The sequence below is a fragment of the Ranitomeya variabilis genome, chromosome 6 (assembly GCF_051348905.1).
Source record: "Ranitomeya variabilis isolate aRanVar5 chromosome 6, aRanVar5.hap1, whole genome shotgun sequence".
Lineage (NCBI taxonomy): Eukaryota > Metazoa > Chordata > Amphibia > Anura > Dendrobatidae > Ranitomeya > Ranitomeya variabilis.
The window spans coordinates 73,230,366-73,247,814 of NC_135237.1; the positions used below are offsets into that span (position 1 = coordinate 73,230,366).

Sequence of the window (17,449 nt, forward strand, 5' to 3'; positions counted from 1 at the left end):
TTTTTTGATTTTCACAGCGCTACATTCTAAACTTTAGTGAAACAACTGGGGGTTAAAAGTGCTCACCACACATCTAAATAAGTTCCTTAGGGGATCTTCTTTCTAAAATGGTGTCACTTGTGGGGGTTTCCACTGTTTAGGCACGTCAGGGGCTCTCCAAACACGACATGGGTTCCGATCTCAATTCCAGCCAATTTTGCATTGAAAAGTCAAATGGCGCTCCTTCCCTTCCGAGCTCTGCCATGCGCCCAAACAGTGGTTTATCCCCATATATGAAGTATCAGCGTACTCAGGACAAATTGCACAACAACTTTTGGGGTCCAATTTATCCTGCTACCCTTGGGAAAATAAAAAATTTGGGGCAAAAAGATCATTTTTTGTGAAAATTAATATTAATTTTTTTTACGGCTCCACATTATAAACTTCTGTGAAGCACTTGGAGGTTCAAAGTGCTCACCACACATCTAGATTAGTTCCTTAGAGGGTCTACTTTCCAAAATGGTGTCACTTGTGGGGGTTTCCACTGTTTAGGCACGTCAGGGGCTCTCCAAACACGACATGGGTTCCGATCTCAATTCCAGCCAATTTTGCATTGAAAAGTCAAATGGCGCTCCTTCCCTTCCGAGCTCTGCCATGCGCCCAAACAGTGGTTTATCCCCATATATGAAGTATCAGCGTACTCAGGACAAATTGCACAACAACTTTTGGGGTCCAATTTATCCTGCAACCCTTGGGAAAATAAAAAATTTGGGGCAAAAAGATCATTTTTTGTGAAAATTAATATTAATTTTTTTTACGGCTCCACATTATAAACTTCTGTGAAGCACTTGGAGGTTCAAAGTGCTCACCACACATCTAGATTAGTTCCTTAGAGGGTCTACTTTCCAAAATGGTGTCACTTGTGGGGGTTTCCACTGTTTAGGCACGTCAGGGGCTCTCCAAACACGACATGGGTTCCGATCTCAATTCCAGCCAATTTTGCATTGAAAAGTCAAATGGCGCTCCTTCCCTTCCGAGCTCTGCCATGTGCCCAATCAATGGTTTACCCCAACATGTGGGGTATCGGCGTACTCAGGACAAATTGTACAACAACTTTTTTGGTCCAATTTCTCCTGTTACCCTTGGTAAAATAAAACAAATTGGATCTGAAGTAAAAATTTTGTGAAAAAAAAGTTAAATGTTCAATTTTTTTTAAACATTCCAAAAATTCCTGTGAAGCACCTGAAGGGTTAATAAACTTTTTGAATGTGGTTTAGAGTACCTTGAGGGGTGCAGTTTTTAGAATGGTGTCACTTTTGGACATTTTCTGTCATATAGACCCCTCAAAGTCACTTCAAGTGTGAGGTGGTCCGTAAAAAAATGGTTTTGCAAATTTTGTTGCAAAAATGAGAAATCGCTGGTCAACTTTTAACCCTTATAACTCCCTAACAAAAAAAAATTATGTTTCCAAAATTGTGCTGATGTAAAGCAGACATGTGGGAAATGTTGTTTATTAACTATATTATGTGATATAACTCTCTAATTTAAGGGCATAAAAACGAAAAATTTGAAAATTGCTAAATTTTCATAATTTTCGACAAATTTCTGTTTTTTTCACAAATAAATGCAAGTCATATCGAAGACGTTTTACCACTATCATAAAGTACAATATGTCACGAGAAAACAATCTCAGAATCACCAGGATCCGTTGAAGCGTTTCAGAGTTATGACCTCATAAAGTGACAGTGGTCAGAATTGTAAAAATTGGCTGTGTCACTTAGGTGAAAACAGGCTTTGGGGTGAAGGGGTTAATAGCCTGGTCATAAAGATCCAAAATGTACCTGTGCTTTATTGTAGGATGTTATATCTGCCCTGAAAAATCAGCATCTAGTGTTTGTAAATTTATGTATAACTTTTTGTCTCTGTAGGATGGAAATATAGCACCACAAATGATTCGACCAAACCCCCCAAACTTCGGTCCAGGATTTGTCAGTGAGTATGCTTAAGTGTGAATGTGTTATGTAGTCTGTGTGTTGGGCTTGTTTTTATGATACACCAGTCTGAACTAAGCTTAAAGGGGTTGTCTACTACTCGGGCTTTACAATCTTGGGACTCTGAAAGTAGATTCTCGGCAGGTGATGACTGTGTCTGGTACAGCCAGAACATGCCTGTAACATCCACAGGTGGAGCGGACCTCTGCCCGCAATGGTTAACCTGTTAAATGCCATATAACTCAAATTCAGACAGTCCCATGGGGGATGTGGTGTTCCATGTGACCATCAGCGCGTCCGTGACATGATCGCAGGTCGCTGACGGGCAGCTATGATAGCCAGGGGTCTGTTAAAGACTGAGCTCCGTTAAAATCCAGTCTGTGTTGTGTTATCGCTGTATATAGCACAAGTGATCAGATAGATGATCACAGCTTCAAGCCCCCTTAGGGGACTGACCAGTGAAAGGTAAAACAAAAATGTTTTAAAAATATGAAAAAAAAAAAACACACAGAAAAGTTCAAATCGGCCGCCTTTGTCTCATTAAAAATAAAGATATTTTAAAAATAAAGTACTCATGTATCACCGCATTCAGAAAAGTCCAATCTATCAAAATAATTCAGTTGGTAAACACAGTAAATTAGAAAAAAAAATAAAGAACGCCAAAAGTTACCGTACATTTTTTTTTTGGTTGTTGCAATTCCACAAAAAATGCTGTAACAAGCGATCAAAGCATTAAATCTGTCCCAAAATATCATCAATAAAAACATCTCATGAAACATCTCATGAAAAAAAAAGTTACAGGTCTCGGAAAATAACCCACAAATGTGTGTGTATTTATGTCTATCTATCTATCTATCTATCTCTATCTCTCTATATCTATCTATATCTATCTATCTATATACACAAAATAATGGAAACACCTGGAAACATCAACAAAAGTTAGTTTAATATGGTGTAGGTTCACCTTTTGCGGCGATTACAGCCTCAATTCTCCGAGGTATGGATTCATACAAGGTGTGAATTGCTTCCAAGGGAATTTTAGCTCATTCTGCAGTTAACACACCCTCCAGTTCTTTGAGCGACAATGGCGGCGGAAATCGACGTCTAACTTGAATCTCTAAAATCGACCATAAATGCTCAATAATGTTGAGGTCTGGGGATTGTGGGGGCCAGATGAGATGCTCAACTTCATTAGAATGTTCCTCGTGCCATGCTTTAACGATTCTAGCTGTATGAATTGGTGCATTATCATCCTGAAAGATGGCGTTCCCCTCCGGGAACAGTGCTTGAACCATTGGATGCACTTGGTCGCCCAAAATGCCTAAATAATCTCGGCTGTTAATTCTTCCATGAAGGGAAATCATTGGCCCAGCGGATCTCCACGAAATAGCACCCCAGATCATCACATAACCTCCGCCATGTTTTACGGTTGGGAGAAGGCAGTCTGGATGGAATGCTTCTTTCGGCTGTCTCCAAACGTACACTCGGCCAGAGGTCGGAAATAGGGTAAACGATGATTAGTCTGAGAATATCACATGTTTCCTCTGCTCGAGGGACCAATTCTGGAGGTTTCTACACCACTCTAAATGCTTGGAAACATTTGTCATTGAGAGCTGCGGTTTTCTAATTGCAGCTCTTCCGTGGAATCCAGATTTCTCCTTCGCCTCATTGGGGGACACAGACCATGGGTGTATGCTGCTGCCACCAGGAGGCTGACACTAAGTATTACAAAGAAAGTTAGCTCCTCCCCTGCAGTATACACCCCTCTGCTGGCTCCCTGCTAACCAGTTCTTGCTTAGTGTCCGTAGGAGGCACACGGACGGGTCTGCTATTCAGACCCAAAGAACTCTTTTTTTTAATTTTTTATTTATTTTTATTTTTTTCCTTATTTTCTTCTCTGCACGATGGCAGAGACCTGCTGGTTACAGTCCCGCATTCTGTCACTTGACAGACTCGCCGGGCAGAATTTCTTGCGGTATTCCTACCAGTATCCTGGCCGGTGTATCATCAATTAAGATTCCACAGACGGTCGGATAGCAGGTCTAGTTAGTTCCGTCCTGTGGTTTCGGGTTTAGCGCTCTACCCTTCCTTAGCCGCCACATGGGTTGCTTGACCAAAGGGAGAGAATGAAAGTCTCCGGGTCCCAGACCTTATCTACTTCGTTCCACAGTATAGCTGGCCAATCAAATCTTCTGAGCGGGAGACTAGCAAGGGATCGTATCTCTTCTTCAAGCTCAACCAGCAGTGGAAGCATTGGCCAGGACAGTCTAGATCTAAGGGATCTTGGTTCCAAAATGGAGGGAATGAAAAGTATCTCCATTTCTGGACCCCAAACTTCTAACAACCTTTGACAGGGCCCTCTCTTTTTTCGGATGGAGTTCCTCCGCTCAGCCACTACTTCAACAGAGAAACGTGGTTGTTTTCTGGCATCCATCGTCATCCGGGATTCTTCCCTCACATACCTATTTCTCCTCTCTACTATAATCTCTTCGCCTTTCCATTCGCGAACAGTATTTTCACGACCTGGCCCTTCTGCCTGGCTACCACACCAGAGTGGTCGCAAGGGTCATGACGGTTGTCATGCGCTTCCTGCACCTTAGAAACATGGTCGTCCTGCCCTACTCGGTCGACTCTCTAGCCGCTCTACAAGGACTACGCTAAGTCGTCTATATCACTTGCAATACCCTCTCTCTTGGGCTAGCAGCTAAACTTAGACAAGTTTTTTCCTCATTCCCAGCCCAGCAGATCCTCTTTGACGATGATCCTGCACAAGAAGGATGGTAATTCTCTCTCTCGAGTCAAGGTCGTGGCCCTTCAACACGGAGCTTGTGCACTTGATCACTCATTCCCTCGGTTCATTCAATTAGCTAGGAGGGTTCCGAGCAATAAGATGAAAACGGAAGTAGTTTTCTTTTGCTCCGCTCGTTTTCAGCAAGTCAATCAGGCTTTCAAAAGGTAGTTTCTAAGCTCCTTCCTCATCCACAGCCTTCTTCTGGTCCAATGGTTATTAGGGATACCAATGCCCGTCTTCTTCTCCCGATCATTTCTCTGGGGATCTGAACAGTACGGCCAATCCCACAGCAGGTCCACTGCCCTTAGGCGGGTCAACCATCCGTCTTCAATTTGGATAATGCCACGGCTGTGCCATACGTCAATCATCTCGCAGGTACCCACAGTCAAGCGCCATGGCCGAGGTACCTCGCACTCTCTGATGGGCCGAGATCTATCATTCGGTGATCTCAACAGTACATGTCCCTGGAGTAGAACACTGGGCGGCTGACATATTCAGCCGTCAGGGTTTTCTCCTCAAGTGAGTGGGAACTTCACTCGGAAGTCTTCCTTCACATCTGCCTTCACTGGAGTACTCCAGATGTAGGTCGGATGGCGTCCAAGCTGAACGCCTATGTACTCCAGTTCATGGTTTGGCTGCAAGATCCAAGTCCATCGCAGTGCATACTCCGTTTCTTCCACGGTACCAATTTCCATAACTCCTCTTCCACTACGTCTGAGACCTTTTTGGAAGCGGAAAAGGCCCCCAGTGATCCTGGGAGACCCGCACTGACCATGTCAGGTTTTCTCGCTTGCGGTACTAGTATTTCTCCGTCTTATTTCGTCAAAATTGGAAATATGGACCTTCTCGCAGGGAGTCTCCACCTGTAGTTCTTCCCTACCGCGTACCGTTAGATCTGGGGGACCTTAATGGTCCTGGGGATCTTACAGTACACTCCTTTTTCGATCCAGAAAGACTTTACGATAAGGGAACGTCACTCCCCTTTCTTCTATGCGTTCTTGTCATCCTGATGAGTCTTCAGAGCTTCCCACTCTGTTCCTTTCAGTCTTTTTTCCTTATTACCATCTATGCATCGTTGCCCTCAAGCCATCCCATTCCCTCGTTGCCAAGGTGGTTTTGTATTCCCACTGTTGCAGGGGCATCGTCCTCTCATCTTTCGGCTCCAGTCCACACAACGGAATGGGTTCTCCATAATCTGGAAGAAGTGAGTGCTCCAAGTGGGTACGTATCGAGGACGGCGTCCTTCCAAAGGTTGGACACTTTGCTTGGGCTTCTCGATGGTAAGTAGGCTTCCCGATGGTCACAGGAAGGGTTTAGCCGGGTTCATCGGCCACGTTAGCCTGGTGGATTCTTTTCACCATCCAGGAGTCCTTCCGTGCTAGATGTCAGCCTATCTCCCTGTCTCAGGTCCGCATGCATTCTTGAAGCACTATAATTCACACACTTCCTCAGATGTGAGTCTGGGCAGGCGGACTTTGCAGGCCGCCTTGGCGCACTTGTAAGTAGCGGTTACACGGCCTGATCTGATGTTGTCCCCACCCAGGGACTGCTTTGGGACGTCCCATGGTCTGTGTCCCCCAATGAGGCGAAGGAGAAATAGGGATTTTTGTGTACTTACCGTAAAATCCTTTTCTCCGAGCCATTCATTGGGGGACACAGCTCCCTCCCTATTATTAGTTGTATTTGTTTTTATAATTTGATATGTTATACTCTCATATATAATGTGACATGCTATACGTTTATATGTTATTGATCTCCTACTGCTTTTGCACCGAACTGGTTAGCTGGGAGCCAGCAGAGGGGTGTATACTGCAGGGGAGGAGCTAACTTTCTTTGTAATACTTAGTGTCAGCCTCCTGGTGGCAGCAGCATACACCCATGGTCTGTGTCCCCCAATGAATGGCTCGGAGAAAAGGATTTTACGGTAAGTACACAAAAATCCCTATTTGCTCAGCTCCCAAGGAACAGTTTTCGTGGAAACTGGGTACTGTAGGTGTTCATTGAGCTCAGCAGTGATTTTCGGAGCCATGGTCTTGCGATCCTCTCTCACAATTCGCTTTAGAGTCCGACGGTCTCTCTGTCAACTTTGACTTTCGGCCGGACCTGTGCTTTGCTGCGGACGTTTTTCCTTCTCTTTCAAACGCAGTCATTACTTTGGAGACAGTACCTCTTGACACGCCAAGCATTCAAGCACTTTCTGTTACACTAGCGCCCGCCATTTGAGCACCAACAATTTGGCCTCTTTAAAAATCCGAGAGGTCTGCCATTGGTATCAGGTTCTCATCAATGTTCTTAAAATTCTGCAAAACAAACAGTTATTTTACATACACATAACACAAATAATCAACTACAAAACATTACCATATGTCATGGTTTGCATGTTAATCACATGTTCAAAGATTATGATGCCCAAAACGTTAGGTGTTTCCATTATTTTGTCCAACCCCTGTACATACATACATACATACATACATACATACATACATACATACATACATACAGTATCCGTACAGACCAAACGTTTGGACACACCTTCTCATTAACAGATTTTTCTGTATTTTCATGACTATGAAAATTGTAAATTCACACTGAAGGCATCAAAACTATGAATTAACACGTGGAATTATATACTTTACAAAAAAGTGTGAAACTGAAAATGTCTTATATGCTAGGTTCTTCAAAGTAGCCACATTTTGCTTTGATGACAGCTTTACACACTCTTGGCATTCTCTTGATGATCTACAAGAGGTAATCATCGGGAATGGTCTTCCAACAATGTTGAAGGAGTTCCCAGAGATGCTTAGCTCTTTTTGGCCCTTTTGCCTTCACTCTGCGGTCCAGCTCACCCCAAACCATCTCGATTGGGTTCAGGACTGGTGACTGTGGAGGCCAGGTCATCCAGCATAGCACCCCATCACTCTCCTTCTTGGTCAAATAGCCCTTACACAGCCTGGAGGTGTGTGGGGTCATTGTCCTGTTGAAAAATAAATGATGGTCCAACTAAACGCAAACCGGATGGAATAGCATGCCCGCTGCATGATGCTGTGGTAGCCATGCTGGTTCAGTATGCCTTCAATTTTGAATAAATCCCCAACAGTGTCACCAGCAAAGCACCCCCACACCATCACATCCCCTCCTCCATGCTTCATGGTGGGAACCAGGCATGTAGAGTCCTTCCGTTCACCTTTTCTGCGCCGCACAAAGACACGGTGGTTGGAACCAAAGATCTCAAATTTGGACTCATCAGGCTAAAGCACAGATTTCCACTGGTCTAATGTTCATTCCTTGTGTTCTTTATCCCAAACAAGTCTCTTCTTCTTGTTGCCTGTCCTTTATCTGTGGTTTCCTAGCAGCTATTTTACCATGAAGGCCTGCTGCACCAAGTCTCCTCTTAACAGTTGTTGTAGAGATGTGTCTGCTGCTAGAACTCTGTGTGGCATTGACCTGGTCTCTAATCTGAGCTGCTGATAACCTGCAATTTCTGAGGCTGGTGACTCGGATAAATTTATCCTCAGAAGCAGAGGTGACTCTTGGTCTTCCTTTCCTGGGGCCGTCCTCATGTGAACCAGTTTCTTTGTAGGCGCTTGATGGTTTTTGCAACTGCACTTAAGGACACTTTCAAAGTTTTCCCAATTTTTCGGACTGACTGACCTTCATTTCTTAAAGCAATGATGGCCACTCATTTTTCTTTACTTAGCTGCTTTTTTCTTGCCATAATACAAATTCTAACAGTCTATTCAGTAGGACTATCAGCTGTGTATCCACCAGACTTCTGCACAACACAACTGATGGTCCCAACCCCATTTATAAGGCAAGAAATCCCACTTATTAAACCTGACAGGGCACACCTGTGAAGTGAAAACCATTCCCGGTGACTACCTCTTGAAGCTCATCAAGAGAATGCCAAGAGTGTGCAAAGCAGTCATCAAAGCAAAAGGTGGCTGTTTTGAAGAACCTAGAATATAAGACATAATTTCAGTTGTTTCACACATTTTTGTTAAGTATATAATTCCACTTGTGTTAATTCATAGTTTTGATGCCTTCAGTGTGAATGTAAAGTTTTCATAGTCATGAAAATACAGAAAAATCTTTAAATGAGAAGGTGTGTCCAAACTTTTGGTCTGCACTGTATATATAATTTTTTTTTCTTCTATTGATTTTATTTTTTCACCACAAAAAAAATGACTGGACATGTTTGGTAGTGCCATAATTGTACCGATGAGCCGAGTCCTATTGTAAGGTGATTTTTACCAGAGCATATGTACACTGTAAAAACAGTTCCCATAAAACAATGTCCGAATTCCTTTTTTTTTTTTTTTCTTCACAATTTCCCATTTTCCATTACACTATAGTAACATAGTAACATAGTTAGTAAGGCCGAAAAGACATTTGCCTATCCAGTTCAGCCTATATTACATCATAATAAATCCCCAGATCTACGTCCTTCTACAGAACCTAATAACTGTAAGATACAATATTGTTCTGCTCCAGGAAGACATCCAGGCCTCTCTTGAACCCCTCGACTGAGTTCGCCATCACCACCTCCTCAGGGAAGGAATTCCAGATTCTCACTGCCCTAACAGTAAAGAATCCTCTTCTATGTTGGTGGAAAAACCTTCTCTCCTCCAGACGCAAAGAATGCCCCCTGCCCGCCTGTATGTAGCAGAGCCGATCGCATTATGGCAGCTTCGTCTCCCATGGAGACTATTGAAGAATGCCAAAAAAAAAAAATGTTTTTAAAAATATTTAAAAAAATAAAAGTTCAAATTACCCCATTCAAAATAAAACCATAAAAAAAATCAAACATACACATATTACTCTTTCGCCTCATTGGGGGACACAGGACCATGGGTGTTATGCTGCTGTCCACTAGGAGGCGACACTATGCATAATCTGAAGAAGATTAACCGTGGCTCCTCCTCTGCAGTATACACCCCTGGACGGCTTCAGCCTTCTCCAGTTTTTGCTTAGTTTTGCATAGGAGGCACACCTAAAATCTTTTTCTTTACTCCGTTTTTCCGGCGGGATTACAGATGAACAAAAGTGGGTCTCCTGCGAGACTACCGGTATGGCTCCTTCCTCGGCCCCCTATCACGGGGTGCCCGGTTGAAGTGGAGATGGCTATTCCCCATGTCGCTCCTTCCCCAGTCCCTCGGGTGCTGGTTCGAAGTCGAGACCCCCCTCCTTCCCCAATTCCTTTTGGTTTCTGGGTTGAGGTCGAGGCGAGGATAAAGCCCCCTGATGGTCACACAGCACCCTCCCTAATCCCCCTTTGCGGGCATTAGGTTGAGACGCCTCAGGTAGGGCCTGTACAGGCAGCACTCTACAGCTCCCAGCAATGGGCCAGCACACTGCGCCTGCATCCAGGGACCCCAGCTCAGCTGCGGGCTCCAGTCGGGGCCGGGGGGGAGTGCAGGCAGGCATGGCACATACAGACACAGGGCTCCCTGCGCCCCTGTCTCTGCAGCAGCAACAGCTCTATACTGCCTCAGGGGGACCCGACACCGGGACCCCCTTCCGCTTATAGCCCCACCGCTATCCTGCCTTTAAATCCGGGGGGGGGTCCGGTTCAGATCCGACCCCCTCCCGGACTTTCGCGCCGGCCTGGAGCCCTTTTGGGTATCAGGCATCTAATTTAGGCCCCGGCTTCGGCCTAGCTGAAGCCGCCGCCTCCTCTCTGCCCCCCCGCCCGCAAATATGACACGCTACAGTGTCATAGAGGGGCCAGCCCTTCTGCACTCTGTGCACTATACCAGGCTCAAGGTCCAAGAGAACCGGGCAGGACTGCTATTATGCATTCTGCACAGCCTGCAGGACCGCTCTCCCCAGTGGCAGCACGTAACGCACTGCCTGGACTGCATCCAGACTACTGCATCAGAGCCCCAAGAAGCCCCTGCCAATGCTTCGGTGTCTAATGCCACGCCGGAATGGGTTACTCAGAGGTGGCAATCTATGACGCAGTATATAGATAACCAAACCTCCACATTGCTTCAGGCTCTGCAGAGTCATGCCTCGGCTATGACTGTTACCCAGCAAAGGGAGAGCTTGACTGGGGAACAGAACGACCCTGGCACATCCACGTCTAGGTCAGGACGCAAGCGGACCCATAGGTCAAGTCCATCTGCGTCATCCCATAACACACGGTCATCCCCTCTAGGGAGAGACACCGTAGTTCCAGGTCATCTAGACCGTCCCCTTCCAGGGGCAGACAATGCAGATCTCCGTAATCCCCGACTAGAGAAGGCCTCCTCCCCAGCTCACCCAGCAGGAGACGCCTCAGTGATACACAGGATACGGAAGGCATCGGTGAGGGTATGTGCACACGTTGCGGATTTCTTGCAGAAATTTCCTGAAGAAAACCGGAAATTTTCTGCAAGAAATCCGCATTTTTTTTTTCCGTTTTTTTTTCCGTTTTTTTCGCGTTTTTTTAGCATTCTGCAAGCGTAATTAGCTTGCAGAATGCTAAAGTTTTCCAAGCGATCTGTAGCATCGCTTGGAAAACTGACTGACAGGTTGGTCACACTTGTCAAACATAGCGTTTGACAAGTGTGACCAACTTTTTACTATAGATGCAGCTTATGCAGCATCTATAGTAAAAGATAGAATGTTTAAAAATAATTAAAAAAATAAAAAAAAAGGTTATACTCACCCAGACATCTCCTCACCGGCGTCCGTTCCTCTTCCTATAGCTGGTCTGTGCGCACAGGACCTTCCATGACGTCACCGTCACGTGAGCGGTCACATGACCGCTCACGACCAATCACAGGACAGTGACGTCATCGGCAAGGTCCTTCACCGCACATCAGCTACAGGAACCGAAGCGACAGCGTGCAGTGAAGGCGGGAAGACATCGAGGGTGAGTATAGGACTGTTTTTTATTTTAATTCTTATTTTCTCCTACGTATCATTGGGGGACACAGGACGAATGGGTGTTATGCTGCTGCCACCAGGAGGACACTAAGTTAAACACACACAAAAGATTAACTCCTCCCCTGCAGTATACACCCACAGGCTGGACAATCCAGAGCCAGTTCTTACTTAGTGTCTCAGGAGGCACTTGGGTCCTCAGGACCCCACCAATTTTTGTTTTTAACGGAAGGGAGCGACAGGCAAATTTTCAGCTCTGATCTCTCCCGCACCAACAACGGGCAAGTACATGGAGCGTTCCTCCTGTATCCTTTCCCGCGACGATGGATGCCAGCCCTGGCTCACTTTCCAGTGTGGCGACGGTTCCTTAGCGTTCCGATCTCCCTCCCTCCCTGTCAGGCGACCACGGGGACTAATCATCCACCTAAGTTTCCTGGAGCCAGGGCACAGCCGGACAGAATGCCATGGCGTCCGTGCAGCCGCCCACTGCATCACCACTGAACATAGCGGATGTTGCACGGCGGCAGAAGCTCTCCACCCTCTCCCTACTAAGGTGAAGGTGGATGGAGCATCGGCCCCATCGCACAAGGTAAGTGCGGGGGCTGACCAGCTGACAGGGGACCGCCCGTTCAGGGATCCCTTATCCTCTTTCTAATGCGGCGCTGCAGCCGCGGGGCACGGGCAATCCGGCGCTCTGTTAGGGCGGTGGCACAGTTTACTGGCCCTGGTCCGGACTCCAACACGGACAATCAGACTCCCTCCCTCATACAGCAGGATGGTGGTGGCAATGGCAGCGTTCCGACGCGCATAGCAGGGAATCCACCGCCTGCCCACGACACGCCCCCCTCCTTCTCTCTCGCCCAATCAGACAGTCCCTCAGGTGGTGGACCAAGAGGTCCTCCCTGACTCGGGGGAAGTCTTTCCTTCCGGTGCACTGGCTGGTTGTCACAACGGACGCCAGTCTCTTCGGCTGGGGTGCAGTGTTCCAGCGCCACTCGACTCAGGGTCGCTGGTCTCCGCAGGAGTCCCAGCTGCCCATCAATATCCTAGAGATTCGGGCAATCAGACTGGCTCTCCATCATTTTCAGCCGTTCCTCTCCGGCCGTGCGGTCAGAGTCCAGTCCGACAACGCCACTGCGGTAGCCTACATCAACCGCCAAGGGGGCACTCGCAGCAAGGCGGCCATGGTCGAGGTGACGCTAATTCTCCGCTGGGCCGAGACACATCATTCCATACTCTCAGCAGTTTTTATCCCAGGCGTGGAAAACTGGGAAGCGGACTTTCTCAGTCGCCACAGCCTCGATCCCGTAGAGTGGTCTCTCCATCCCGCAATCTTTCACCAGATATGCTCTCGATGGGGGACCCCGGACGTGGACCTAATGGCATCTCGCCTCAATTGCCAGGTTCCCGTCTTCATGGCCAGGTCTCACGACCCCTCAGCCTTCGGAGCCGACGCTCTCGTCCTCTCATGGCAGGGTTTCAGACTCCCATACATCTTTCCCCCAATTCCTCTTCTGACAAAGGTGATCAGGAAGATCAAGGCAGAACGGATCCCAGTACTTCTCATCGCTCCGGACTGGCCGCGCAGGACATGGTATGCCGAGATGGTTCAACTAGTCTCAGACGTACCTTGGAGGCTGCCGAGTCGCGCAGACCTCCTGTCTCAAGGGCCCATTTACCACCCGAACTCAGAGGCCCTGTGTTTAACGGTGTGGCCGTTGAGTCCTGGGTACTGAGGCAGAAGGGGTTGCCCCAGACGGTGATATCTACCATGCTCCGCGCACGCAAGCCTTCTTCTATGCGCATCTACCACCGCGCCTGGAAGGTATACTTCGCCTGGTGCAGGAAGCGGGGACGTTTCCCCCTCCGTTTTTCTATCCCTCACATTTTGGAATTCCTCCAATCAGGCGTAGACTTGGGTCTTGCTCTCAGCTCTCTTAAGGGCCAAATTTCTGCTCTCTCGGTTCTTTTTCAGAGAAAGATTGCAAACAGATTGCAGGTCAGGACCTTCATCCAGGGTGTTTCTCATATGGCTCCGCCTTACAAGATGCCCTTGGAACCATGGGACCTGAACCTAGTTCTCTGTGCTCTTCAAGAGCCCCCCTTTGAGCCCTTGCATGAAGTGTCTTTGCTGTTCTTGTCTTGGAAGATTGCCTTCCTCGTGGCTGTCACGTCTATTAGACGTGTCTCTGAGCTGGCAGCTCTGTCGTGCCGACCTCCTTTCCTCGTGTTCCACCAGGACAAGGTGGTTCTGCGGACATGTCCGACTTTTCTTCCGAAGGTCGTTTCCTCCTTCCATCTTAATGAGGAGATTGTCCTTCCCTCACTGTGCCCTGCTCCTTCCCACCGCACGGAAAGGGCGCTCCACACTCTGGACTTAGTGAGGGGTCTTAGACGTTACGTCTCCAGAACTGCGTCTCTCCGTAGGTCAGACGCCTTGTTCGTTCTTCCGAAGGGGCCACGGAAGGGACTACCTGCTTCCAAGGCCTCCATTGCCAAGTGGATTCGTTCCGCCATCCAAGAGTCCTACCGTGTCAAGGGTCACGCCGCACCTCCGGGGATCAAGGCTCATTCTACCCGGTCAGTCGGCGCGTCCTGGGCCATCCGGCACCAGGCATCGGCAGCACAGGTCTGCAAGGCTGCTACATGGTCCAGTCTACATACGTTCACGAAGCACTACCAGGTGCACTTTCAGGCTTCGGCAGACGCTTCCGTCGGTAGGCGAATCCTACAAGCGGCTGTGTCTCATCTGTAGTTTGTAGGCTCGCTCAGCATTTATAACTTCTGGTGACCCACCCAGGGACTGCTTTGGGACGTCCCATTCGTCCTGTGTCCCCCAATGATACGTAGGAGAAAAGGAGATTTTTGTGTACTCACCGTAAAATCTTTTTCTCCGAGTCATCATTGGGGGACACAGCACCCTCCCTGTTAGCCTAGTTGGCTCAATTGTTCTTTTCAGTCTGTGTTTTGACTATGACATGTTTTCTGTTTGTTAACTGGCTTACTCCTACTGCTTTGTTACCGAACTGGCTCTGGATTGTCCAGCCTGTGGGTGTATACTGCAGGGGAGGAGTTAATCTTTTGTGTGTGTTTAACTTAGTGTCCTCCTGGTGGCAGCAGCATAACACCCATTCGTCCTGTGTCCCCCAATGATGACTCGGAGAAAAAGATTTTACGGTGAGTACACAAAAATCTCCTTTTTTTTACCACTTATATGGTGCCCAGTGCGTGGAGGAGAGTCTCCTCTCCTCCACCCTGGGTACCAACCGCACATAATCTGCTTACTTCCCGCATCGTGGGCACAGCCCCGTGCGGGAAGTAAGCAGATCAATGGACCCCTAGGTGTGCGGATTCCCCTGCAATTCCGCATTTTAATGAACATGTTGCTTTTTTTTCCGCGATGCGATTTTTTCGCGGAAAAAAAGGCTACATTTGCACAAAAAATGCGGAATACACTTAAAATAATGGGAGGCATATGTAAGCGTTTTTTTCGCGTTTTTATCACGTTTTTATAGCGAAAAAACCGCGAAAAATACTTAACGTGTGCACATGGCCTGACTCCGACTCAGACAGGGAAACGGATGGGTCCCTGATCCCAATCCCCCCTAGCAATACAGCGCTAGTTGAGGACATAATCTCTTCCATCCATCGGGTGCTGGACATTTCTAATCTGCCACCAGAGGCCCCAGAACACAAAATTTCCCTTGAAGGACCTCTGAAGCCGCCTAAGGTTTTCTCTAACCACCCAGAGTTTAAAGCGATCCTTAAAAAGCAGCTCTCATGAAAAAAAATTCGCTAATCACAAATATCTGGAGGCGAGGTACCCCTTCCCGCAGAAGGACACCAAGGAATGGACAGATCCCTCCCCCCCCCCCCCCCCCTAGTCTCTAGACTAGCAGCACAAACCCTCTTTTCACTGCCAGATAGCTCAACCCTCAGGGACGCAGCAGACCGGCAGGCAGAACGCATGGCTCGTTCAATTTTTCGAGGTGGCAGGGGCCTCCCTGGCTCCCGCGTTCGCTTCAGTTTGGGCTGCCAAGGCCATCCTGGCTTGGGCCAAAAATTTACAAGCTGGCCTCCAAGCATCTGCTCCTGAGCTGTCGGACCAAGCGGTTCAAATAGCAGTTGTAGCAGATTACATGCTTCATGCAGCTCTGGATTCAGCAAGGGGCGTAGCGGGGATAGCATCAAACGCCATCACGATTCGGCGTATCCTCTGGCTGCGTAAAGGAAAGCGGACGCAGCCTCAAAGAAGTCCCTCACGCACCTCCCATATCTCACTGGGTGGCTTTTCGGTGAAAAGATAGACACAATGATATCCAATGCCACCGGGGGTAAGAGTACCTCTCTCCCTCAACTGAAACCTATACGCACTTACAAGAAGTGTAACAAACCCGATTCCGATCCTTTTGGGATTCCTCGGGCTGGTCCGTCTCGCATCCAGCACAAAATCGTAACCGTTCCCCACACAGGGGACAACTCAGTCGACGCAAAGGTCGGACAAGACCTGGCAGTTAAAAGCAGGCCAGTCAAAGCCCAAAGGAGGAAAACCTCAGACCTTTTCCTCCTCTTGACTCACGGACCCCGGAAAATATCCCACCCGTAGGCGGCCGACTTTGCTCTGTCAGCAAGTCTGGATGCCTACTACAGAAGACAGGTGGGTCAGGGAACTCGTGTCTTCCGGATACAAGATAGAGTTCAACTTCCAACCCACCGAACCGATTCTTCCTCTCTGTTCCCCCAAAACCACCAGGCAAGGCTCGTGCCTTACACCAAGCGGTTTCCTCGCTTCTTCAAGCAGGAGTCATAGTACCGGTTCCCGCGGCCGGGCGCTTCCGAAGGTTCTACTCCAATCTATTCGTAGTCCCCAAGAAAGGACGCAGCGTACGGCCCATACTGGACCTAACTCAACAAATTGTACGGGTTTGTCACTTCCGCTGGAGTCCCTTCGGTCCATCATTGTGTCCATAGAGAAGGGAGAATATCTCGCCTTCATAGATATACAAGACGCATACCTGCATATACCGATTGCACCTGCTCATCAGAGTTTTCTCAGGTTCGCAATCGACCAGGACCACTACCAGTTCGTGGCTCTCCCGTTCGGACTCGCCTCGGCTCCCAGAGTGTTCACCAAGGTCATGGCAGCCACCATGGACATTCTGCACTCTAGAGGCATAATAGTCGTTTCATACCTGGACGATCTACTCATCAAGGCTCCTACCTTCAAGGACTGCGAGCTCAGCGTCCCAATCACAACCGACACTCTGAGTCACATGGGCTGGTTAGTCAACCTACAAAGGTCATCACCAACCCCGAGTCAGTCTCTGACCTTCCTGGGAATGCTATACAACACCCTCAGGGGTCTAGTGCTCTTTCGCACCCTCCTCCGCAAACCCCCTCGATCTCTCCGGTTTGCCATGAGAGTCCTCGGCAGGATGGGGGCAGCAATAGAAGCGGTCCCATTTGCCCAGTTTAACCTCAGGCCTCTCCAACTAGCCATTCTCAAATCCTGGGACAGGAATCCTTTTTCTCTCAGGGAATTCCAGTTAATGTAGTCAACCAGGAGGTCCCTGCACTGGTTGCTCAAGCCAACTTCTCTAGCAAAGGGGAAATCCTTTCTCGCAGGTCAATGGAAGGTTCTGACCACTGATGCGAGCCTGACGGGTTGGGGTGCAGTGCACCTACACCACAGGGCACAGGACAAGTGCTCCCCAGTGGAATCGACCATGCCCATCAACATCCTGGAAATTCGTGCCATCCTCCTGGCAGTGAGGGCCTTCCATCACTTACTGGCAGCCTCTCACATCAGAATACAATCGGA

General features: G+C 48.0%; 1 protein-coding gene across 9 annotated transcripts in view; it reads left to right on the forward strand.

Moving 5' to 3' along the window:
* Positions 1-17,449, forward strand: part of KMT2C (lysine methyltransferase 2C) — a 302,911-nt gene that overhangs the window by 231,015 nt on the left and 54,447 nt on the right. For all 9 annotated transcript variants that reach the window (XM_077268634.1, XM_077268636.1, XM_077268635.1 and 6 more), the window contains one exon: positions 1,908-1,971. In XM_077268634.1, the coding sequence (XP_077124749.1) occupies positions 1,908-1,971 (64 nt within the window). The remainder of the gene's footprint in view (positions 1-1,907; positions 1,972-17,449) is intronic.